This window comes from Rattus rattus, chromosome 1 (genome assembly GCF_011064425.1).
Source record: "Rattus rattus isolate New Zealand chromosome 1, Rrattus_CSIRO_v1, whole genome shotgun sequence".
In the NCBI taxonomy this organism is placed as follows: domain Eukaryota; kingdom Metazoa; phylum Chordata; class Mammalia; order Rodentia; family Muridae; genus Rattus; species Rattus rattus.
Window position 1 is genome coordinate 250,793,041 of NC_046154.1, and position 24,640 is coordinate 250,817,680.

At 47.3% G+C, this 24,640-nt stretch overlaps 1 protein-coding gene across 2 annotated transcripts in view; it reads right to left on the bottom strand.

Annotated features, from left to right (window-relative positions):
- Mrtfa (myocardin related transcription factor A) overlaps positions 1 to 24,640 on the bottom strand; it is a 172,872-nt gene that overhangs the window by 26,499 nt on the left and 121,733 nt on the right. For both annotated transcript variants that reach the window (XM_032918186.1, XM_032918182.1), the window contains one exon: positions 4,407 to 4,472. In XM_032918186.1, coding sequence (XP_032774077.1) covers positions 4,407 to 4,413 — 7 coding nt within the window. In that variant the 5' untranslated portion in view covers positions 4,414 to 4,472. The remainder of the gene's footprint in view (positions 1 to 4,406; positions 4,473 to 24,640) is intronic.

Genomic DNA, 24,640 nt, shown 5'->3' on the forward strand with positions numbered 1-24,640 from the left:
TAGCTATGGGTGCTAAGTGTTGAGACTGACTAAGGAGCCAACAGCCTTAGTTCAAGACGAACAACAGGGTCAGACTGCAAGTGGAGGGCTAGAAAGCAAAGGTGGGTCAGAGTTTATTCACAGTGTTAGGATCTATTGCTCACAACCGTTCTTTGCAGGGTCAGCAGGAGACATACGGGATTTACACGAAAACCTAAAACCATTCAGTCAGCTGGTGGAGCCAGTCACTCTTCTGCTCATCAGTGTATCTGAGGCTGCGTTTGGATGAGCCTAACTAGCTGTCCTCACACTCCTGAATTCTAACCAGTCAGACATAGGTCACCAATGGCACTGGCTAGACAGGGATTACAATGTAAAGACACAGCACAAGGTAGCTTTGCAGGTAAAGGTGTTTGCTGCCAAGCTGGATGACCTGAGTTCAATTCCTGGGATTCACATGAAGGAGAGAAGTGATCCTGGACATCTATACACACACACACACACACACACACACACACACACACATGCACACACACTTGACACACATACACACAGATACACACACATACATCACACACATGACACACATACATCACACACATGACACACACACACACACACAAACAACACACATACAGAGACACACATACAAACAACACACATACAGAGACACACACACAAACAACACACCTACAGAAACATACACACACTTAACACACATACAGATACACACACATACATGACACATATACAGACACACACACACACACACACACACACACACACACACACTAAGCAAATAAAAAGGAAGGACAGGGTACAGCTCAGGTTAGAGCTCAGGAGGAAGACCATTTGCTCAGCATGAGGACCTGGGTTTGATTTTCAGCACCAAAAACAAAAGGAAGGAAGAGAAGCAGGGCGGGAGGAAAGCCACGAAAGGACTGAAAAGCCAAGCTCAGGGAGGCCAGGCCAAGCCCCCAGAGCATTTCAAGGACAGAGATGTACCCCTATCACGGCTGCTCGGTACTAGCTCACGGTGACAGATAAACGGGTTGGCTGCAGCACCCGAAAAACGTTCCCTCTGTGCTCACTGTCAAGAAGTCTTGGTGGAACGGACTGAGAAGGAAAGACTAGTGGCTCTTCTCTCATACCCAGGAATTCACAGGAGTCCTTGTCCTTTGCCTGGGTCCAGACAGCATCCACACCGGCCTCTGGAATGGTATGCCTCTTTGACAGCTGGCCCTGTCAGAACACTGTGCCCACCTCTGGCCTTCACTTTACGTGTACCTGTCAGTCCCACACACGGCCAGACTCTGAGCCTTTTTCCTGATGACAAGGCACTCCTGGCTGTGGACTGGAGGGCCCGCTAGCTTCCTGCATGTGCCATCTTCCCTCTTCTTCAGAGAGCACTAGATAACGTTCAGAGCCTAGATGGCATGGGCACTCTGTATTTGACGAGTTTTAAGAGGTGTTATATCTGCGACATGTGTTTATATAATGAGATTCAAGGATCCTGGGAAATGGCCCTGTTTAGAGTACATGGGAAACCAGCTCCATATCCACAGCTGAGACACATGGTCAGAGAACATGAGCTGCGGAGAAAGGTATGTGGGAACTAGAGGAGTTTAATCCCTTAAATCCTAGCGACGCTGCTGTCAGTGCTGAGTGCACATGGAACAGGAACGACCGTGATGGGACGGAGCCCCTGAAGTACACCATGTCCTGCAGACTTGCTGCCCCAGCTGAACGGAAAAGCTTGGCCTACATGGGAACTGCAAGAGAGGATTCTGGAAAATAAACAAGCCAGGTTGTCTTTTCCCTTCCATACTCATCAAAGATTTAAGGTATAAACCAGAAATAAAGCACAGCCCCAGGGACCTTGTTCCTTTCTGTGGCTTTGCTTACTTGCCTTCCTTCTCTGTTGTACAACAAATTTAAATGCAAGGGTTCTGTGGAAACACCTCAGGCCACCCCCATGGACTGCAAGCGGACACTTCAGAGTAGGTGTTACTTTTCAGTCTGCTTGCTGGCACTGGCCATGTTTCCCTTAAAAGACTACAGTGAGGTGAGGAGAGCGGTGAGCACCAGCAGGGTAGAGGTGAGGGGGGCAGGCAGGGCGGCACTGGGCTACTCACCTCTGCGGGCCAGCAGAAACATGGAGCCTCTTTGGGCACATGCGGCCTACCAGTGCTACCCAGTGTGTGTGTTCCCGCACACTGGTGAGGGGTCGCCTCACACCTGACACTTGTCTGCACTCCACTTCTCTTCCCCACCATCTTTGTTCTCTTTTCCTCTGAGAGAAGCTGAAAACCAGCACTTTCTACAGGGAGAGGTCCTGGAGGGGAGACACTCAAGGAGCCATTTCTACTCCCACAGGAGAGGCTGAGTGTTCCCAAACCACAGAGACAGCCCAAGCATGCAGTTAGATATCTAGGACAGCTTGAGACCTGGGCTCCCAGCAAGATGGGAGAGTCACTGAGATTATTTCAAATGCCGTGATCATAATTCTAGCTAATCTGTTAGTTTTTACACACACACACACACACACACACACGCACGCACACACGCACACACGCATCCACACACACTACTTTGTACTCAGCTGCCGTCATTCATCTAGGGCCAGGTACTGGGGGACAGAAACACAAATGCTTTTCTTCAGGAGCTCAGTGGCTGAAGGTGCACGCAGACAGCTGTAATTTGTGAGTACCACACAAGCAGCAAAGCCATGACTGCTCAGTTCTACCCGACAGTGGCCCCAGTGTACCATGGATGTTGGGATGCGGGATGCAGGCGTTCCACTCCTGCACAAACTCCGGCCCCAAACCTCCTACGGCCCTAAAGACGAGGCTCTCAGAATCAGTGAGGCCTTACAGCAGCTGCTATGAATCTGCACGCGGTGACTGCAGCAACCCAAACTCTGGCTGAGTTTAATGTCTGGATCGCTGTAGTGGATGAGGGGCTGCGTGCACGAGGTGGACACTGAACAAACATGCCATTTGTGAAGGGCCCTAAGAGGATGAGACTGGCTCCTGGCTGAGGCTTGCAGACCGTGAGGCACACTGCAGATTCTACTGCAGAGGTCTGACATCAGGGCTGGGGTGTGAGTCCTTCTCTGGAGGTTCACAGACCACAGAGAACAGCAGGTGAGTCCCACCATAGTCAGGGACGGGGAACAAAAGGTTTAATACACGATACGAATCAAACATGAGCACACCATTCTCAACGCTTTAGAAGCCTCACTGGCTTCCTCCTGTGCCTACAAACCAACGCCTCTTGTCTACGTGGTGCCCTGACTCTCAGCTCACAATTCTCCGCTGGCTTTTCTGGTTTCTTTTTCTGTTTTCTCTGTTTTTTGTTGTAGCTGTTGTTTTGACCTAGCCTCACATTATAACCCAATCTGGCCTTGAACCCTTGCCTCAGCCTTCCAATGATGGAAACATAGGAACGAGGCACGGCTTTTGTCCCCAGCTTACCCAGAGTGGCTCCAACTTTTCCTGGTAACGGCTAGCGCATCCACCACCACTAACTTACTACACCGCACTTACCAGGCGGTGTGGTATGAACTTCTCTGCCTCCACTAAGCACAGGTCTGAATGAGGGGCAGACTCACTGCCAGCTGCACACATCACTACCCTGAATGAGGGGCAACAACGTGGATGGCAGTGGGGCAGCAGGCGATAAAGTGAGGGGGACCAGTTTTCTCTTGAAAGCAGATGTTGTGATTGGTGTGTGTGCAAGTGCTATCCTCTTCCTCAGGGTGGAGCCGCGTGGTGATGACATCCACCAGGGGACGGAAGCTTGTGTGATCTACTGAGAACTCACGAAGACATGTCGGAAGAGCAAGACCCTGGATCCGGCCGTCACTGTCCACAGTGTCTTAGTATTCAGAGCAGGCTTTCTTGTTTCTATCAGATGCTAAGGTTTGGTTTCATTTCTACCCCAAGGACGCAGTCACTGGCCCAGCGTCCGAGCAGCTCACCCAGAGCTCCATCCAGGCATGCACACACCCACATCCTCCATGGGTGCCTCTCAGCTAAAATAAGCTGCGGTTCACGGACAGTACCTGTCTGCAGTGGAAGAGCAGGGGTTCCTCCTAACACCTGAGCATAGAGGCAAAGCACAAGTGAACAGAGCAGCCCCTGCCCCTCACATGAAGGGAGCTGTAAACCCAGGGAAGGGGTAACTCAAAAGCAAAGGACTTTTGAATTGAAACCTGCTTGAAACCTAACACCACATGTTTCACTGAACGCGGTGAATCTGGGTCATTGACTACCTGTTCCATCAAGGATTCCTGATGGAAGAGTAGGAGGTGGGTGAGACTGGAAAAATGACCTGTGACCCTTGCTCTGTGGGATGTTCCGGTGCCACACAGGAGCCATGTCAACACAAAGAACAAGTGTACAAATGCTGAGAGAGACACTTACGCGGCATGATCCCTTGGCTCACCAGCTCCTCCCGGGTCCGCCGCTGCTGGAGCTTCAACTGCAGCACTGCATGGTAGCAAGAAGAGAAGACAGATGAAGGTTAGTCAGCCGTCCACCTCAGCAGACACATTCTCAAATGCAGAAAGAGTCAAACAGTTAGGCTATGATGTGAAAGGAGGATCTGGGTAACTGCAGAAGTGGCCTGACACAGCAGGGTTTCCGCATTCTGCTGTGGGCGGCAAGAGGAAGTTGCGAAGAGTCTTGCAGGGTGATAACAGTCCACAAACTACCAGTCTTGCCTCTTGCTTAAACCTTACAGGGCTCAGCCTTCCTCCTGGGACTCAGAACACCAATTCTAGGCTCAAAGAAAGTCTAATGGGGCCGGCACCCAGCACAAAGAGCTTCCGGTTACGGGCTAAGTTCTCAGCAATGGTTGCCCATAGTATGAACAAATGCACTCGGCAGAGACCAGGATCTAAAATTACGGCTACCTTCACCACGCACCACATTCCTCTAGACTACAAGGTATCTAGCCATCCACAGGTTCTGTTTTCACGCAGGCCTTTCTTTGCCGAGATGAGACGACTCAGAGTACATCCAGGCTGGTGGAGACAGGTGTCGCTCCCAGCTCTGTTCTGCAACACTGCTTAATGAAACAACAGGGGTTTTACCAAACTCAATATCAGTCATCTTTAACTACATGCTACTCAAAGGATCAACTAGCATAGCTGTGCTACGATGCTAAGAAAATGTCTGGGGAGGGTTAGGAGGATCCCACAGCTCAAAGCAAGTCCCCTTCCATATAACAGGTTTCAACTGTAGGGCCCTTCATCTACTAGGAATAGTGGTCCACTACATGGGCCTTTTCTACACAGCGGTTTGTCGAGGCACCTGAAAATGGGAGGACAATGATTGGGCTCTTACCTATGTCTCAAAGTCACAGGGACAAGGCAAAACTTCTCTTTCCCTCAAAACTACGACTTGTGTTCCAAATTCCTTTCCCTGCCCTGTTAGCAGGCTCGTCTCCTGCTCTTAATTCACATCTGGCTGCACTGGTGACTTTCAGGCTCTATTCCCTAGGGTGAGACACCGCAACGAGAATGTTAACTTTTACTCTTCCTTAAGTACCACGGACTTTCCCCCACCTTTAAAATTTCATTTTTGCTTGAAAATGCCCACTTTCTTTATCTGGTCTCCCTATATTCAGAATTACTTTGGCTCACCTAAGCTACTTTACATGTGGTTTACAAGCTCCTGTAAGTTTAATTTAAAAAGGCCTCACTGAGTTGAGCATGGCGGCTCCTCCCTAGATCTCCCGAGTCTCCCAGCCTTTGAAAGCTGAGGCAAAGGATTGTTAGCAGCCTGGGGCTGCTACAAAGTAAAAGTCTGTTTCAAAAGGAAAACATGTTCTTCCTATTTTTTATTACAGCAGGCATTTAGTGACAGGAATCATCTGGTGGGGCAGCTACTCAGAAGGCTGAAGCAGAAAGATCAAAAATTCAAAGCATACCTTGGCTACAGAGTATTGAATTGGCAGACATCTTTAATCACACTCAGGAGGCAGAGACAGACAGATCTCTGAGTTTGAGGCCAGCCTGGTCTACAAAGTGAGTTCCAGGACAGCCAGGGCTACACAGAGAAGCCCTGTCTTGAGAGAGGGAGGGGGAGGGAGAGAGAACTAAATTGACTCTCAAAATGATGACAGACACAGTTTGGGAATCTAACAAAGAAGATAATATTTTACAAATTAACATTGTTTAAAATAAAAATCGTAATTAAATAGGTAAAAACAATGACCACACTAGTGGCTGATGTTATAGCATGTGCTTTGTGCCAGACCCTATCCTACACACCTTTGGTGTGTGTGGTGTGTGTGTGTGTGCACATGCATGCATATGTGTGTCTGTGTCTATCTGTCTGTCTGTGTCTGTCTCTGTGTCTATGTGTGTGTGTATCAGTGTGTCTCTATGTGTGTGTATGTATGTGTGTCTGTCTGTGTCTATGTGTGTGTGCGCGTGTCTGTCTGTCTGTGTCTTGTGTGTGTGTATCTGTCTGTGTGTCTGTCTGTGTGTGTGGTGTGTGTGTGTCTGTGTGTGTGTGTATGTGTGTGTGTGTGTGTGTGTGTGTGTGTGTGTGTGTGTGTGTGTGTGGGTGTTGTGGTTTTGTGACAATGGGGATCAAACCCCAGGCCCTGTGCACAGCAGGCAGATGCTCAGTGAGCTACCTCTCAGTCCTATGCATGTTCTGAAACCACTTAACTGTCCTAAGAGCCCTAAGGAGACTGGTATTGTTTATCCCACCTCACGGGTTAGGAAAGTGAGGCCCACAGAGACCAGTTTTCCTCCTTTGTCTCAGTAATAAGGGGTGGAACAAAAATCGAACCCAAACAATCTGATGTCATAACCTGAGCTCCTAACTTTGTTTCTCCCAAGATTTTCTGCAAGTCAGCTCTGCTGAGATAAGAAGCCTCCGGGTTCATTATCTGGTGCTGAGGAAAACCACTGGTTCAGATTAGGGTCAAGGGAGATGAGGTAATCAATTGAGTGGAGAATCTCGCCTAGGAAGTGGCCTGCAGCGTTAACATGAACACCAGCAGCACAGCACTGAGATGCAGCCTGCGAGGAGCCACTGTGTTTGTCACTTGTTTCTGTGCTCAGTGACTGAGTGCTTTTAACTTACTCAACCACCGCACACGATGATGGCCTTACAGTTCAGGGGTCGTAGCTAACACATGCAGAGCCCTCAGTTTTACCCTCGGCACTGACAAGAAAGTGGGTAGTCTGCGAAGACGGCGTGATCGTTATCTCCTCTCACACAGAAGAAAATTAGAGCACGTCCCTTTACATTTGCTGTTCTGTGCCACAAAGCTCATGAGAATGGAAGCTGGTTCCAGCCTGCCCTGCAGTCTTCAGTGTGGGCACTCAGCAGGCAGCACCTACTCATGAGGAAGAGAAGGGAGAGCCAGGCCCGACGGGATGGAAGGGGATAAAGGGCAATCAATCGTCTGTCATCTTCTACAGTGCTTCTAAGGCCTGGTAAGATTAGCATTAAGGACTGCTTAAATGTAACAAATTAATCTGAGCTCAGGGAGCAGAGAACCAATGAAATCAAATAAAGAATAATTATGAAACGGCTATTATCCAAGAGTGACTTTGAAGTTTCAACTAACAGTCCTGCGTGAAGCACCCACAGCCAGGGTCACGAGGGCCACTGTGCAACTGTGCTGTTGTTTAGAAGACGGGACAGTGAGAGCTCTAGGGCTGGCCATTCTAATCTGGTTTCTTTTCTTTTTCTTCCAATTCTTTGTAAGGAATTTTAATATTTTATGTGTATGTGTATTTTGCCTGAATGCTTATCTGTGCACCACACACACGCAGTGCCTGTGGAGTTAAGAAGCAGGTATTGGATTCCCTGGAACTGAAGTTACAGCTGGCTGTGAGCCACATGTGGATGCTGGGAGTCGAACCTCTATCCTCTGAAAAGCAGCCAGTGCTCCTCACCATTAAACAGTCTCTCAGCCGGGTCCTGCAGTTCTTTTCTGGCAACCAGTCAGCTGCTTCACCATTCGTCAGCTATAAATGCACTTGTTCACTTGTATGCAGGCTACCCACACAATCCCATGTAGAGACAGACGCTGTACTAAGTTTGTGGGATTTGGTATTGGCAAAGGTAAAAGACAAGCCTGTGTACAGAAGGCATCTGCTGGCTTTTTACTTATTTGGGGAATGATAAGGAGATCTAAGCAGAGATGACGCAGTCAAACAGGAGACACATTCTTATTTCCATTCTCCCCAGACTAGCACTGTCTATGGCTCACAGGTAAAGGCTGAAACTGAGTTCGATCCCTGTGACCCAAACAGTGAAAGAAGAAAAACCAACTCTTCCAAGTTGTCCTAAGACTGCATGTCTGTCTGTCCATCCATCCGTCTGTCTGTCCTGTCTGTCTGTCTGTCTGTGTGTTACACACACACACACACACACCCCAAATTTAAGAATAAAAGCAAGTCATTTGAACTGGTTTTAAATATTTCGTAGAGTGAATGGACAAAGCACTAAGTTTACTAAAACACACTTCCACCGCTCTGAAGCTTCAAACTAGAGGCCGTCCTTTCCTGGGAAGGACTAGAGAAGCAGCTGGCTGCTCGTCTCAGAAGCTGAGCATGTGATAATTAGAGCACCATGCTTGCAACAGTGCGTCACATCAACTTTATTCCTGTATCACACACTGTAGTTGATCCCATATCCTTAAATTCACTTAGTGGTGTTCAAACTGTAAAAACACATGACCTATTACTTAGACCCAGATACTCTGAACACACTAGTTTTATTCTTACGACATGAAGAGGGGCTGGAGGGGTGGCTCAGTGGTTGTGCACGCAGGCCAAGGTTCAATTTCACATAGAGGCTCACAACCACTTGTGACATGAGCTCTAGGGGATCCAATGCCCTCTTCTGGCCTCCTCAGGTACCACTCATATTAGGTGGTACATAGACATAAATGTAGAGAAAACACCCATACACATAAAACACAATTACGATAAAAATTAAGTAGGTAAAAAGTGGGGCCTGGGGTGGAGCTCAGTCGGTAGGATCCTTGCCCTGCATTCACGAGGCCCAGTAGCACACAAACTAGGTGTGGCAATGGTCCCAGGATTCTGGGGGGCACAGGCAGGGGATCAAAGCTGAAAGTCATTTTTGGCCTATATATACTCAGCTCAAGGCCACATAAGATCCTGTTCAAAATAAATACAACAAATGACACTGGGAAGCAGCTGAAGGTGCCCTGAGAAGATGGTTCCCAAGTTCTGCTGTTGATGTTCTTTCCAGCATCCACGCTCAGAGCAGGAACTCGGAGCTGGGTGGAGAGAGCTCTTCACTCAGTCATCAGCAAGTACTACACAGCCACTGCACGGCAGGCCTGTGCCCGGTGTGCAACACATACAGGAAAATGGGGAGACCCAGCATGTCAGTGACAACAAAGAAATCACTACAAGTCGTGATAATGTTTGACCGAAAGCCCTGCAGCACAGTCAGAGCCCAGAACCCAGTCTTTCCTCCTTTAATGCTCTGTTGGCTACTATTACAGGGGCAACTGTTTAAAACACATTTCAGGGGAAACGAAAAAGGCTTACACCCTTTACCCTTCCCTGCTCAGCTGCCAAGTGCCAATGTGTGTATTTGCTTCTATCCACCACACCTCAAATTCCTTCTCGTTCCCTGTCAAGGCGGCGGTGGTGGCCTCTTCTTCCTTTTCTTCTCCTCCTCCTCCTCTTCCCCATAGTTATTATAATGGGCAGTGTAGACAAAACAGTGTTCATAATGACACAGCCCATAACAGTGGCACAGGAGAGGTGACATTCAAAATGGCATGACTTGAATAGACCTTTGGTACTGGCTAATCAGTCATGGTGTTTCCAGGCATGAAATAGATAGGAAACCGACTGCATATCTGTTTGATCTGTATAAGCAGAAAAATTCTCAAACAAAGAAAAGAAAGGCTACATTGGATAGTGGCAAAAAGCAATCTCAGACAGTGAATCAGTTTCCAGACTTGAGACATCTGCAAACCCAGAACTCTTTGAATAAAGGCCACATTGCCCCCAAGAAAGGATCTTGATAAGACACCTAAAAACTTTGCTGTTAGCCTTTCTCCAGGGGGACTTACACCTTTTACAAGTACCCTTTTACTGTATACTGAAGGAAAGGAAATAATCAGACTTTCCGACATCTATTGGATACTGGTTCTGAATTGATGCTGACCCCAGGAGACCCCAAGAAACCTTGTGGCCCTCCAGTTAAAGTGGGGGCTTATGGAGGACAGGTGATTAATGGAGTTTTGACTGATGTCTGACTCACAATAGGTCCAGTGTGTCCCCAAACTCATCCTGTGGTCATTTCCCCAGTTCTAGAATGTATAATTGGGATAGATATACTTAGAAGTTGGCAGAATTCTCACACTGGTTCCCTGACCTGTGGGGTGAGGGCTATTATGGTTGGAAAGGCTAAATGGAAGCCTTTAGAGTTGCCTCTGCCAAAGAAAAGAGTGAATCAAAATCAGCATCGTATTCCTGGAGGAACTGCAGAAATTACTACCACCATGAAGGACTTGAAAGATGCAGGGGTGGTGGTTCTACCACATCTCCCTCTAACTCTCCTATCTGGCCAGTACAGAAGACAAATGGATCATGGAGAATGACAGTCGACTATCGAAAACTAAGTCAGTAACCCCGATTGCAGCTGCTGTTCCAGATGTAGTTTCGAGCAAATTCACACATCTCCCAGTACCTGGTAAGCAGCTATTGACCTAGCAAATGCCTTCTTGTCAGTACCTGCCCATAGGGACCACCAGAAGCAACTTGCTTTCAGTTGTCCAGGCCAGCAGTATACCTTTACAGTTTTGCCTCAAGGATATATAGACTCTCCTGCCCTGTGTCATAACTTAGTTAGAAGGAATCTTGATCGTCTGTCTCTTCCACAAAATATCACATCAGTGCACTATATTGATGACATTATGCTGATTGGACCAAGTGAGCAGGAAGTAGCAACCACCTTGGACTCATTGGTAACATATATGCATATCAGAGGATGGGAAAAAAATCCAACCAAAATTCAAGCACCACCTACCTCAGTGAAATTCTTAGGAGATCAGTGGTGTGGGGCACACAGAGATAATCCTTCTGAGGTGGAAAATAACTTATTGTACCTGGCCCCTCCCACCACCAAGAAAAAAACCCAACCTTTAGTCTATTTGGATTCTGGAGTAACTTGGGTGTGTTACTCAGGCCCATTTACCAGGTGACTCGGAAAGCTGCTAGCTTTGTGTGGGGCCTGGAACAGGAGAAGCTCTTCAACAGGTCCAGGCTGCTGTGCACTACCACTTGGATCATAATCCAGTAGACCCAATGGTACCTGAGGTGTCAGTGGCAGATAGAGAAGCTGTTTGGAGCCTCGGCGGGCCCCTGTAGGTGAATCACAGAAGAGACCTTTGGGATTTTGGAGCAAAGCTCTACCATCTTCTGCAGACAACTGTTCTCCCTCTGAAAAACAGCTCTTGGGCTGGAGAGATGGCTCAGTGGTTAAGAGCACTGACTGCTCTTCCAGAGGTCCTGAGTTCAATTCCCAGCAGCCACATGGTGGCTCACAACCATCTGTAATGAGATCTGATTCCCTCTTCTGGTGTGTCTGAAGTCACATACATAAAATAAATAAATCTTCAAAAAAAAAAAAAAAAAAAGGAAGAAAGAAAAACAGCTCTTGGCCTGCTATTCGGTCTTAGTGGAAACTGAATGGTGGAAATTGAACGTTTGACAACAGATAGGACACCAAGTTACCATGACTGGAACTGCCCATCATGAGCTGGGTGTTATCAGACCTTCCAAGTCATAAAGTAGGACATGCGCAGTAGCAGTCTGCTATCAAATGAAGTGGTGTATATGTGATCGGCCGAGTGGGTCCTGAAGGCACAAGCGAGTTACAGAAGAAGTTGCTCAAATGCCTATGGTCTCTACTCCTGCTACGATGCCATCTGCTGCCAAGCATGCACCTATATCCTCATGGGGTGTTCCCTATGATCAGCTGACCTAAGAAGAGAGTAGTAGGACCTTTTACTGACGGCTCTGCATGTTATGCTGGCCCCACTTGGAAGTGGACAGCTGCAGCTTTACAACCCCTTTCCAGAACAACCCTGAGAGACACAGGTGAAGGAAAGAGCTTCGGGCAGCACACATGGTATTACAGTCTGTTAGGAAGAAGGAATGGCCAGACGTAGGATTGTTCATTGACTCATGGATTGGCTGGCTGGTCAGGAACTTGGAAAGACCAAACTGGAAAATTGGTAAAAAAGTTATCTGGGGAAGAAGTATGTGGACAAATCTCTCCAAATGGGCAAAGGATGTGTCCCATTTGTGTTCCTTGTAAATGCTCACCAAAAGGTGACTTCAGCTGAGGAGGAGTTCAATAACTAAGTGGATAAGATGACCTGCTGTGTGGTTAATCCCTGTCATTGCTCAATGGGCACATGAACTACGTGGCCATGGTGGCCAAGATGGAGGTTATGCTTGGGCTCAATAACATGGACCTGCACTCACCGAGGCTGACCTGGCTACAGCTGCTGCTGCTGAATGCCAGATCCGCCAACAGCGGAGACCAACACTGAGCCCCAGATATGGCACCATTCCTCGAGGTGACCAGCCAGCAACCTGGTAGCAGGTTAACTACACTGGACCACTTCCTCCACGGAAAGAACAATGTTTTGTTCTTTCTGGAATAGATACTTATTCTGGTTATAGATTTGCCTTTCCTTCACGTAATGCTTCTGCCAAAACCACCATCTGTGGACTTACAGAATGCCTTATTCACCATCATGGTATTCCATACAGTATTGCTTCTGACCCAGGAACTCATTTCACAGCCAGAGAGTGGGCCCATGATCATGGAATCCATTGGCTTTGCCACATTCCCCACCATCCTGAAACAGCTGATCTGACAGAAAATGCAATGGCCTTTTGAAGACACAGCTACCTCATTAATTATGTGGCAGCAGCATGGAAGGCTGGGGCAGAGCTCTTCGGAAGGCAGTATATGCTTTGACTCAGCATCCTATCAATATATGGTACAGTTTCTCCCATAGCCAGGATCCACGGGTCCAGGAATCAAGGGGTGGGAAAGGAATAGTTCCACTCATTATCACTCCTAGTGACCCTCTAGGAAAATTTTTGCTTCCTGTCCTGTTCTAGGTTCTGCTGGCCTAGAAGTTTTGGTTCCAGGGGGTGGGGGGTAGTGTTCTTACTAGGAGCCACAACAAACATTCCATTGAACTGGAAGCTCAGACTTCCCTGGTCATTTTGGGCTTCTAATGGCCTTAAACCAACAGGCTAAGACAGGAATAACAATGTTAGGAGGGTGATAGATTCAGATTACCATAGGGGAAATTGGGTTGCCTCTCCACAATGGTAGTAAGAAGGATTATGTTTAGAGTGCTGGAGATGCCATAGGGTGTCTCTTAGTACTACCATGTCCTGTGATTAAAGTCCAAGGGAAACTACAACAGCCTAATCCAAGCAGGATGACAAAAGACACAGACCCTTCAGGAATGAGGGTGTGGGTCACTCCTCCAGGAAAAGAGCCTGCTGAGGGGCTTGCAGAGGGTGGAGGAGATACAGAATGGATAGTAGAGGAAGGGAGTTACAGATACCATCTAAGGCCGCGGGACCAGGTGCAGAGATGAGGATTATTAAGTCGTCTGAACTCCTTATTACTTTGTTAAGAACACATTTGTATAGCTATTTGTACTTTCTTCCAAGTTCTTTAACATTAATTGGTATTTAAGTCGAGATACTAAAAGAATGTTCCCAAGGCACACTGACCTATTTTAAATTTAGAAATGCGTTTGCGATTGTATGAAGTAGAGTTATATCATGTTAGGTGTATTGATGACCTGGTTATTATTTCATTTGGACATGAGATATGACTTATGTCAAGTTGACAAAGGGGGGATTGTGATGGTTATTCCTGGTTGTCAACTTGACTACATCTGGAATGAACCACAACCAGAATTGGAGGGCTCACGTGAGCCAGATCTTGAGGCTGGGAGACACAAGTTTCTGACCTGGATTTTGGCATGGACATCTTGAGGCATAGTGGCCATGAAAAGTTTAGCTTAGTATACACACCATTTAATCCCGGGAGACTCAGGCAAGGAGATCTCTGAGTTCAAAGTTGGCCTGGGACAAAGCAAGTCCCAGATCCAGGCATGGTGGCGCACACCTTCTACTGGAGGCCTACATAGGGACATTGGAAGAAAGAAGATTCACTCTTCCTCGCCTGCTTGCACTGACTTGCCAGCACATCTGTTGGAACCCACTTCTACAGAAGCCCAGCTCAAACAACCAGCCTCGTGGGACTGAGCAACTACTAGATCCTTGGACTTCCCATCCACAGCTGCCCATTGTTGGGTTAGCTGAACTACAGACTGTAAGTCATCACAATAAATTCCCCTAATATACAGAGTCATTCCCTAAGTTCTGTGACTCTAGAAAACCCTGAATACTACACTAAATGGTTGGCCTGTTAGACTAACTCAAGCATTTTACATTTCCAAACCAGGGCAGTTAAGAATGCTATCTGAAGGGAGCCCTCATTCTCATGGGGAAGAGGACTCACTCATTACATGCTGTAAGATAGCAATGTTTACTTATGGCTTTCAAACATGAGTCTCAGTGCCAGGCACAGGATACCTCCCAACAAGTTATGATCAGAGAGCCCCAGAAGCTCCAAGACAACAAAGGCCAAGGTTGTTACTGTTCTCTGGGCTGCCTGTAATAGGATGGCAAGACTCTCAACAGCTGAGAGCAGTAGCGGAGCTTACCCCATGCTTTGGTGTCATGAAGAAACCAAGCTGGGACTGACTAGGAAACACATCTTTCTTAGTGCGAGTGGTGCTACGCCGGCTGCTGAGGGAGAGAAGACATGGTCTTATGCAGTGTGTTACAGTACTGACCTGCTGCCAGACAAGAAGTGCTCCCTGGTACAACTGTGCCACGATTGCTTTGGGAGAAACTAACCACTTTCTGGTTGGACGTGAGGCCTCCTTCACAGGAGTAAATGTCTCCATGCTGTAAACCTGTACAAAGCACATAGTAGGGGAGGTCACAGGCCTGGGTGGAAGCTACTACTGTGTTACTAAGTGGACATATTGTCGAGTGGCCTTTGAGATACTTTCTGTTTATACCACAGATTAGAGCTGTTCTCACCTTGGTCAGAGAAGCTTCTCTCTGCAGTGGGCATGGTTAATGAAGACTCAATTAGTAACGGTGCTGTGGGTCAGAAACTAGCCAGTGCTCAGCCACAGATGTGACATCTCTGGAAACTCTTCCCCCACAAGGCTCAGAGAATGTAACAGAAGAGGAAAGGGCAGGGAGAATCGCTGTAAAATGTTGTCTTATGGATGACGTGGTCATTGCACTCAAACTCATAACAGCTATGGTTACCTGCACAACATCAAGCCACTATTCCAGGGTGGACTGGGGAGGGGCTCACAAGGTCCCACCTGTAGCTGACAAACTATGGCAGCTGATGGCTGCGGGAGTGAGAGATAATTGGAGTATTTTTCAGTTCTGAGCAAATGCATAAAAGGACATTAAAGAAAGAACCAGAAGATGAGGACTGCAGCCCTGATTCTGTTGCTATGTAAATCAAACCAGTTAACTTTCGTTAGCCTCAATTTTCTTACCATCATGTAATCTTGAAAACTAACCCCCGCCCATTAAAACTTTGAAATTCCACAAATGTACATGGAAATCACTCTGTGTACATGCAAAACAGATCTGAGGCTTTCAAACCATTGATTTCTTTATAGCAGAATTGCTAGTGATCTGTACTACAGTTCCAAAGAGATAATTTTAATATTTAAAATAAAAGGGCCTTCTTGCTTACTGAAAAACATTTTGGGGAAAGAAATTATTTATTTATTTAGAGACAGGGTCTCATTATGTAGCCCCGGCTAACCTGGAACCCAGTAGCTAGACTAGGCTGGACTCACAGAGATTCACCTGCCTCTGTCCCCTGAGTAGTGGAATTTAAAGGTGTGAACCATCCACACCAAGTGAAAGATTTGTTGCTGTTGCTGTTGTTAAAATTTGTGTCTGTGTGAGTCAAGGCCATGTATGCAGGTGCCCACAGAGAGGTGGGGCAGAAGACAGTGTCAGATCGCCTGGAGCTGGGGCACCTGGGCTGTGAGTGAGCCACCTGAAATGGCTCTGGAACTGAGCTTGGCCCCTCTGAAGTGACTTAGTTGGGATTTCTATCTCATGATAAAACACTGTGACCAAAAACAACTTGGAGGAGGAAGAGGGTTTATTTCAACTTACAGTTCCACATGACAGTTTGTCACTGAAGAAGTCAGGGCAGGAACTCAAGGCTGGAACCTGGAGGCAGGAACTAATGCAGAGGCCATGGAGGAGTGTTGCTTACTGGCTTACTCCTCATGTCTTGCTTAGCCTGCTTTCTTATAGAACTCAGTACTGCCTGCCGGAGTCACCCTCTCACACGAGCTGGGCCCTCCCACATCAATCATCAATAAAGAACATGCATCCATCTCTAAAATGACCCTGACTGGTGTCAAGTTAATATAAAATCAGCCAGCAACAAACACTCAGCCACCGAGCCGTCTTCTCCAGTCCCAACGAAACATTATTTAAAAGTCGCATCCCAAGTTGTTGTTCTCGGTAGTGGGAGGTGCAAGGAAGGAGGAAGGGGTGAAGAAGGGGGAAGACAGACACAGGGAAGAGAAGAAAAAGAAGGCAGGGGAAGGCACGGCAGGGCACCACTGCTTCCCTCTGGAAAGTATGGTCAGGGCACTTTGTCCCTAGGTTCTAGTCCCCTTGTAAGTCTAAATATCAAGAAAATGGCAGGAGTATCAGTGACATTCAATGCTGAAATTAAATGTACAGTTAATGTTCAAAGCATGCTCCTAAAACTGAGCTGTCCATGGATAAGTAGTGGTTGAAGGACCCACAAAGATCCACTTATCTTTTGCTAGGGAAAGGAGGGCTGAATCTCAAGGTCCAGAGTGAAGACAGAGCTGAAAAAGCAGAAGACAATGAAAGCATATTGTCTCTGGGGCTGTTGATTCACTCAGTGAGGACTGAGTGTGACAAGGCAGGAGGATCTAGGAGGAGAGATCAGCCTGAGCAAGCTGCACAGAGACTCGGTAGAAGGGGAGCGGTGTGGAGGAAAGAGAAGGGGAATCATTTGGTTAAATGCATTGCTGGACACTGGTACAGAAAATGGCAGCAGCAGGGAGTGGATGGAGCACATAAGCTTGTGCTCACTGACCTAACAGCCACAGGGCATGGCCACGGCTCACACTCACAGGCGTGTAAAAGGCTGCACTGGGGAGAACTGTGCGAAGGGAATCAGCAACTCTAAAACCATTCTAAAATAAAAGTTTATCTTAAAAAGCTGTAATCTGGAACTGGAGAGATAGACAGCTCAGCAGGCTAAGAGCACTGGCAGCTTTCCCAGATGACCCAGAATTGATTCCCAGTACCCACATGGTGGCTCACAACATCTAACTCCAGTCCCAGCTGATCCAATGACCTCTTCTGGCCTCCACAGGCACCCGCTGCACATCATGATACGGAGATGTTTCAGAGATGTATATGCAGACAAACACCCATACCAAACAAATTAAAAAACAACAACACCTTGTGGGTCTTATTTCTTCCAAAGAATTTATGAACCAATTAGTGAATCACATCAAACCTCTGTCACCTCTTGGACACAAATAAATCATTATTCCACAAATACCTAATTAGGAAGAACAAAGAGTAACAGGCTCTAGAGCATCTAAGCACAAAGTGATCTTTAGCATAAACAAATACAGCTAATTATAGTGTGACACTGTAGAGAGAATACTGTGGAAGAATTCTGCCTGATACAATGTTAACACAGATTTCAAACTTGACTGATAGTTCCATCAGCTTTTACAGACCCACTTAGAAACCAGAATACAGCCACCTGGAGGACAGAAGTATTTTCCACTTACTCTGACACTGTTAGGAATGAAACAGCTTTTGCTGAAGTGTGTGGGAAGCCTGGGCTTCTCATCCACCTAGCCTAGCAATTGGTAAAGGGTGGGATCAAGAAACCTGATTTAAGCAAATACAGAAAATAAGACACAGGCTGTATAATAATACTTACAAGGTGGTGAGAACACTCTCTCATGGTTCAAGGCTCCTGAGAGAACCATGCAGAGGGTACCATCCTCATTTTATGGCTTGAGTTTTGAAACAATTAAGCAATTTGTCCAAGGACACAGAAACTATGGGCAGAACAGAGGCTGGGGCCAGCTGTGTCCAAATTCAAAGCCTTATACACAGTTCTGTACTCTACTTTTCCTTTCTTCCTTCACAAAACGGGTCAATCATGTTTTAGAATGATACATCAGTGTGATCAAAATGACACATCCATGGCATCAAGAAATTCCAACAAATAGGATGCTAGGCATACAGCATGCACAATCCTCTGCAAACATGGCTTGTTTTTACAGGAACCAGACTCTCTAATGAGACAATGTTGGACGTGTCTTAAAGGCACCTCAAGGGGCTCCTACACGCAGAAGTCTAGAAGGATGCAAAGCCTGCACAGGCCATTGTACCATCCCACTTCTCATTACAGGAAACTTTCATAAAGGAAAACCTAGCATGGTAAGAGGGCAGAGTGACTGGGGAAAATACACACAAAGTCTGAGAATAAAACATGACTCACACAGAAGCTGACAGTACAAGCCAGGAACAAGGCCGGAGAGACTGGGTGCCCGGGAGCAGAGAGTAGCAGGTGCCCAGGCTGAGGGAAAGACTTGTCTTAAAGAGAATGATATAGGGATGGAGACTCTTACAGGGTGGCTGCGCGGTCACTGGGTTCCATACACAAGTACAGCTATTGGAGCCATGCCTTACTCCTGTTTTAGAGATGAAGAAAGCAACAAGGAGGTAAGTGACTGGGCAGAGCCGGCCAGGCAGTGCAGGAGCTAAGATACAGGTTGGCCTGACCGCAAAGATCCGTGCTCTGCTCTACTGCCCCCCCGCTTACTGCCAGAGTCAAATGTCCATTATTACACATAATAGGCATGTTAAAACTCTTTCTGACACGTTCAAAAATCTGGGGGAATGGGCTGCATGACAGTACACTGGGTATAAGCTCTTGCCGTCAAGCCTGACAAGCATAGCTTCAATCCACAGACACTACATGGTAGACGGTGAGTGCCAACTCCCAAGTTGTCTCTGATCTACACATGGGTATTGTGGCATAAACACACACACACACACACACACACACACACACACACACACACACACACACACACACAGTATTTAAAATCAGGCCAGGCAGTGGGGTTCCAGAACACAGAGGCAGGTGGATCTCTGTGAATCAGAGGCCTGCCTGGTCTACAGAGTAAGTTCTAGGTCACCCAGGATTACACAGTGAAACTGTCTCAAAAAACAAAACAAAACAAACAAACAAAAAACCCCAAAAAGCTTTCCTCTGAGAGGCTCCACCCAGCAGTTGGCAGAAACAGACATAAAGACCCATAGACCATTCCACAGAGCCCGAGAAGTCTTGTGGATGAGTTGGAAGGATTGAGGAACTGGAAGGGATAGGGACTTCATAAAAAGTCCAACAGAGGGGTTGGGGATTTAGCTCAGTGGTAGAACGCTTGCCTAGGAAGTGGAAGGCCCTGGGTTCGGTCCCCAGCTCCGGAAAAAAAAAAAAAAAAAAAAAAAAAAAAAAGTCCAACAGAGTCAGCTAACTTGAACGCCTGGGGGTTCCCAGAGACTGAACAACCATGTCTGGGGGTTCCCAAAGACTGAACGACCAACCAAAAAAAAAAAAAATACACAGGCTGGACCTAGGCCCCCTGCACATATGTAGCAGATGTGCAGCTTGGTCTTCATGCGGGTCCCCCAACAACTGGAGTGGGGGCTGTCCCTGAATCTGTTGCTTGCCTGTGGATCCTGTTCCCCTAAGTGAGCTGCCTTGTCTGGCCTCAGTGGGAGAGGATATGTCTAGTCCTGCAGTGACTTATGGTGCCAGTGTCAGTAGGTACTCAGGGGGGACCTTCCTCCTTTTCAGAGGAGAAGGGTAGGGGGAAGGGAGAGGGACTATGTGAGGCAATACTCAAATCCAGCCAGGCACTGTGGTGCACACCTTTAAGAGGCAGAGGTAGGTGGATCTCTTTGTGTTCAAGGCCAGCCAGAGCTACCTGGTGAGACCGTCTTAAAAAATAAACAAACTGAACTCCATAGTGCTGGGGTCTGGCTCAGTGGTGAAGAGCATAGACTGTTCTTGCAAAGACCCTGCATTCAGTTCCCAGCAGCCACGTGGGTGGCTCACAACCACCTGTAACTGCAGCTTCAGGGGATGCAAACCTGGCAACTAGGATGCTGTACTCATGTTTATAGACCCACACACCTACACAAACTAAAATTAAACTCCATCGCATAAGCTCTGAACACAGTGTGCAGGACCACACCAGCGCCTGAACCACACACACAGCAGTAGGCTAGCAATGAGCTTGGAGAGTAAGGACGCATCCGAAAGCAAAAGAACCAGGACTGATGTTTGTCTGCGGGAAGTCTGGACCCCTATCTTTGTGTGTGAGACTGTGTGAGAATCCACCCGTGTCTGCTGAGGACTGTGACAGGTGACAGGTGACAGGTGACAGGTGACAGGTGAGAGCCTCAGACCTGGATCAGGTCATTACTCCAGCCAAACAAGACAAAGGGTGATCTTCCTAGATCTGAGACTTATGATGTCTGGGTCTTTAGATAAGTGGACCTAAAAAACAAAAACAACCTTAGAGTGTTATGAAAGCCTGAGGAAGGACTACAACGTCATTCAAATTCTGTCAGTATTTTGAAATTTGGGGTGCTTTTCCCCATTTGGAATATTGGAATATTGGAAGCTCTTGAGATAATCTTTTCCTATTTCTTTCTTTCTTTCAAAGCAGCAGCAACAACATCATCCCACCAAACAAACAAACAAACAAACAAAAAACCAAACGAGGGACTCACCATGTAACACTAGCTGACCCAAAACTCATTTTATAGATCTGCCTACCTCTGCCACCCAAGTGCTAAGATTAAAGGCTATTTAACTTCTTGAAACTTCTGATGCTCAATTTTAGTGTTTATAACATTTCCTTTGGTTAACATTTGTGGGGGGTGTCTAAAATTTAAGTTCTCCTTAAATACATGCATACATATATACATATACACATATGTACGTACATTTTTAATATAAAGGAGATCTTTTTAAAGTTTTGTTTTATGGACATGGTTGTTTTGCCTACATGTTTGTCTGTGTAGATCATGTGCGCTGATGTTTTCAGTCTGACAGAGCACTGTCAGATCCCCTGGGAATGAGTTATGGATGGTTGTGAGCAGCCATGCAGGTGCTGGGGACTGAAACTGGGTTCTCTGGAAGAACAGCAAGTGCTCTCTTTCCTTCAGACCCTAGGAGGGATCATTTCTAATGGAAGGATTCAAATGCAAAAAGGAGATCAGAAAATAAAAATTAGAGCATGAGTTTTAAGTACATTCGTTTTCTCTCTCTCTCTCTCTCTCTCTCTCTCTCTCTCTCTCTCTCACACACACACACACACACACACACGTGTGAGCACGCGCAATCTGAAGATTTTTTAATGTTTATTCATAACGTTCTCACTGCTTAAAGAAAGAACAGAACAAAGAGCAATTTCTCCCTACAAAATCCCTGTTTGTTCTCATGATGGAGCGAGAGGAGAGGACGGCCCGACAGGCAGAATGGCATTGCAGGTTCAGGGGCCTACATGTGCCATGAAAATTCTCCTTGAGCAACGGAATCATTGGTGCCAAGGATCAGGCTTCCATCCAGATGATGTGGCCAAGGCTGACAAGGTCACAGGCAGGTTTAATGGCCAGTTTAAAACCTACGCCACCTGCAGGCCATTGTGGGGTAGGCAGGTCAGAGGATTCTCTCTGCTTAGCTAAGGCAGACGGCATCATCTCAAAGAACTTCTGATCAGAGGAAATTTGGGGACATGTATAATAAACAATGAGAACCCCACCCCAAATTGTAGGCAGTGTAAAACTTTAGTTTCCTAACTGAAAAGAATTGGAGATTCAAAACTAAATTTTCGGAAAGGCCGCAGCAAAACTTGTACAGATAAATCTGTAAAATTAAACTTCCAGGTGGTATGTGAGAATAAGACCTCCAAGGTCGGCAGTCAACAGTGCTGAAGAGAGTTCTTCTCAAGCTCAAGCCCATGTAGGAGAAGCCTGGGCCACGTAACTGCTAACAGACTTAACCCCACAGACCTGGTCCATGATTAGTGAGGCTGGACCACAGCAAAGGCAGTGCAGCCCGGGGGTTCACGCCATAAGACCACAGCTCTGTCCTTGACAGCTCTGTGGTTGGATTTGCAAAGGGAGCAGTCTACTCCTGCAAGTTTGCAGAAGATTCTACAGAGAAAACCTGCATCAGGTCAGCCATGAAAGGAACTGATGCTTCCATCACCTCAGGATGATTTCCGTCTCTCCCGTCACAGACCCGCCTTGTTAGTCAGGTTTCATTAGGCTTCCTCAGCACTGCATGGTTGGAAGGCGATAGGCCAGATTGTGAGTTTAAATACAACACAGAACAACACACATATTTTTTAAAATTTTGTTTGGCACCAAGATTTGTACATTTTTATGAGGTAAAATGTGATGTTTTTAACTCCTGTGTAGTCGGGTAACTAGCATATCCATTACTTTAAACTTTTACCATTTCTTTATGCTGAGTACACTCAGAATTCCTCCTCTTTGGGTCTATGCAAGGCATTGTTGCTAACTATATCCACTGAGAATGTTTACTTTAAAAATGTCCCCGAGAGGAAATGTCCTCACTCTTGTGTCATCACTTAACCATCTCGGTATTAGCATCCCTAACCAGCCTTACTCTAGTGGTTTCAGAAAAATGGGTGAGACTTGTTTGACAACCTGTGTGATCTATTTCAAGCAAGACCCCTCTCTGCTGGCTCTGCTGATTCTCATGAAAGCAGTGAGAACTGCAGCAACAGCTGGGGAGCATTAAACCGACAGAAATAGCTGAGGAGACTCCGGCATGTGTGAGTGGGGGAAGGCGAGGGTGAGTATCAGATTTAAAAAATCAAAGGGCAACAGGCAAGTAGGGAGGCAGGGAAGAGGTGAAACCCGAGGAGATATCTTGCCTGCATTTCCCTTAGAGCCAGGATGGATAGAACTATTGAAGCGGCAACTGACTATACCAAGCTGCTTCACCCCTACCTATTCTTAGATGGAAGGCACAGTCAAACCTGAGGATGTGACAGGCTGGGCTGTAGAGAGGGAAGTTGTAGGGTGCTAACGTCTAGCCTCAAATCATCTCAGTCTGAAGGAATCTTTTTGAGAGGAGACAAATCAGTCCCAGGGTTGTACTGAGAGTAGAAACCAAGTCCAGCACAGGGCAAGCACAAGGTCTGTGAGGATATATGACAATGCCTAGGTGGACTCAGCCATGCCCAGGCCCGGCCATGTCTACCTCACCCCCTCCAACAGCTTTGAACCCGGCATGCTTCAGGAGATCGGTGCAGGAATGTGCCATCTGCCTGGGCCGCAGCCCAAGTGTGTTCAGCACATACCTGATGTCCTGGAGGAGCTTTACTCAGATCGCCCCCAGAGGAGTAGCCTGGCACATCGTGAGCTGCACGTTTAGTTCTGACGAGGTCCAGAACCCTGTTAGCTTCTTCATACCACACTTGCCAGGGTGTCCACTCAGTATCACCAGGACCTCTCCCAGCAGGGCAGTTCTGGGACTGACTACACAGGACTGTAGGCTCTGTTCCCTACCTGAAAGCCTGAACAGGAAATTTTCAAGTGCAAATAGTGTGCTGCAACTTTCTTTGGTAAGAGATTGTGTATGTATGAGCCTGCATGGATTCAGATGGACATTTTATTTGATGACTCTATAATGAGCTGTGGACGAGAGCTCCATCTCACTGCATAGCCCTGGCTATCCTGCTCCATCTCACTGTGCAGCCCTGGCTGTCCTGCTCCATCTCACTGTGTAGCCCTGGCTATCCCGCTCCATCTCACTGTGCAGCCCTGGCTGTCCTGCTCCATCTCACTGTGTAGCCCTGGCTATCCCGCTCCATCTTACTGTGCAGCCCTGGCTGTCCTGCTCCATCTCACTGTGTAGCCCTGGCTGTCCTGCTCCATCTCACTGTGTAGCCCTGGCTATCCCGCTCCATCTCACTGTGTAGCCCTGGCTATCCTGCTCCATCTCACTGTGCAGCCCTGGCTGTCCTGCTCCATCTCACTGTGTAGCCCTGGCTATCCCGCTCCATCTCACTGTGCAGCCCTGGCTATCCTGCTCCATCTCACTGTGTAGCCCTGGCTGTCCTGCTCCATCTCACTGTGCAGCCCTGGCTGTCCTGCTCCATCTCACTGTGCAGCCCTGGCTGTCCCGCTCCATCTCACTGTGCAGCCCTGGCTTTCCAGCTCCATCTCACTGTGTAGCCCTGGCTATCCCGCTCCATCTTACTGTGCAGCCCTGGCTGTCCTGCTCCATCTTACTGTGCAGCCCTGGCTGTCCCGCTCCATCTCACTGTGTAGCCCTGGCTGTCCTGCTCCATCTCACTGTGTAGCCCTGGCTATCCCGCTCCATCTCACTGTGGCTAGCCCTGGCTAGCCCTC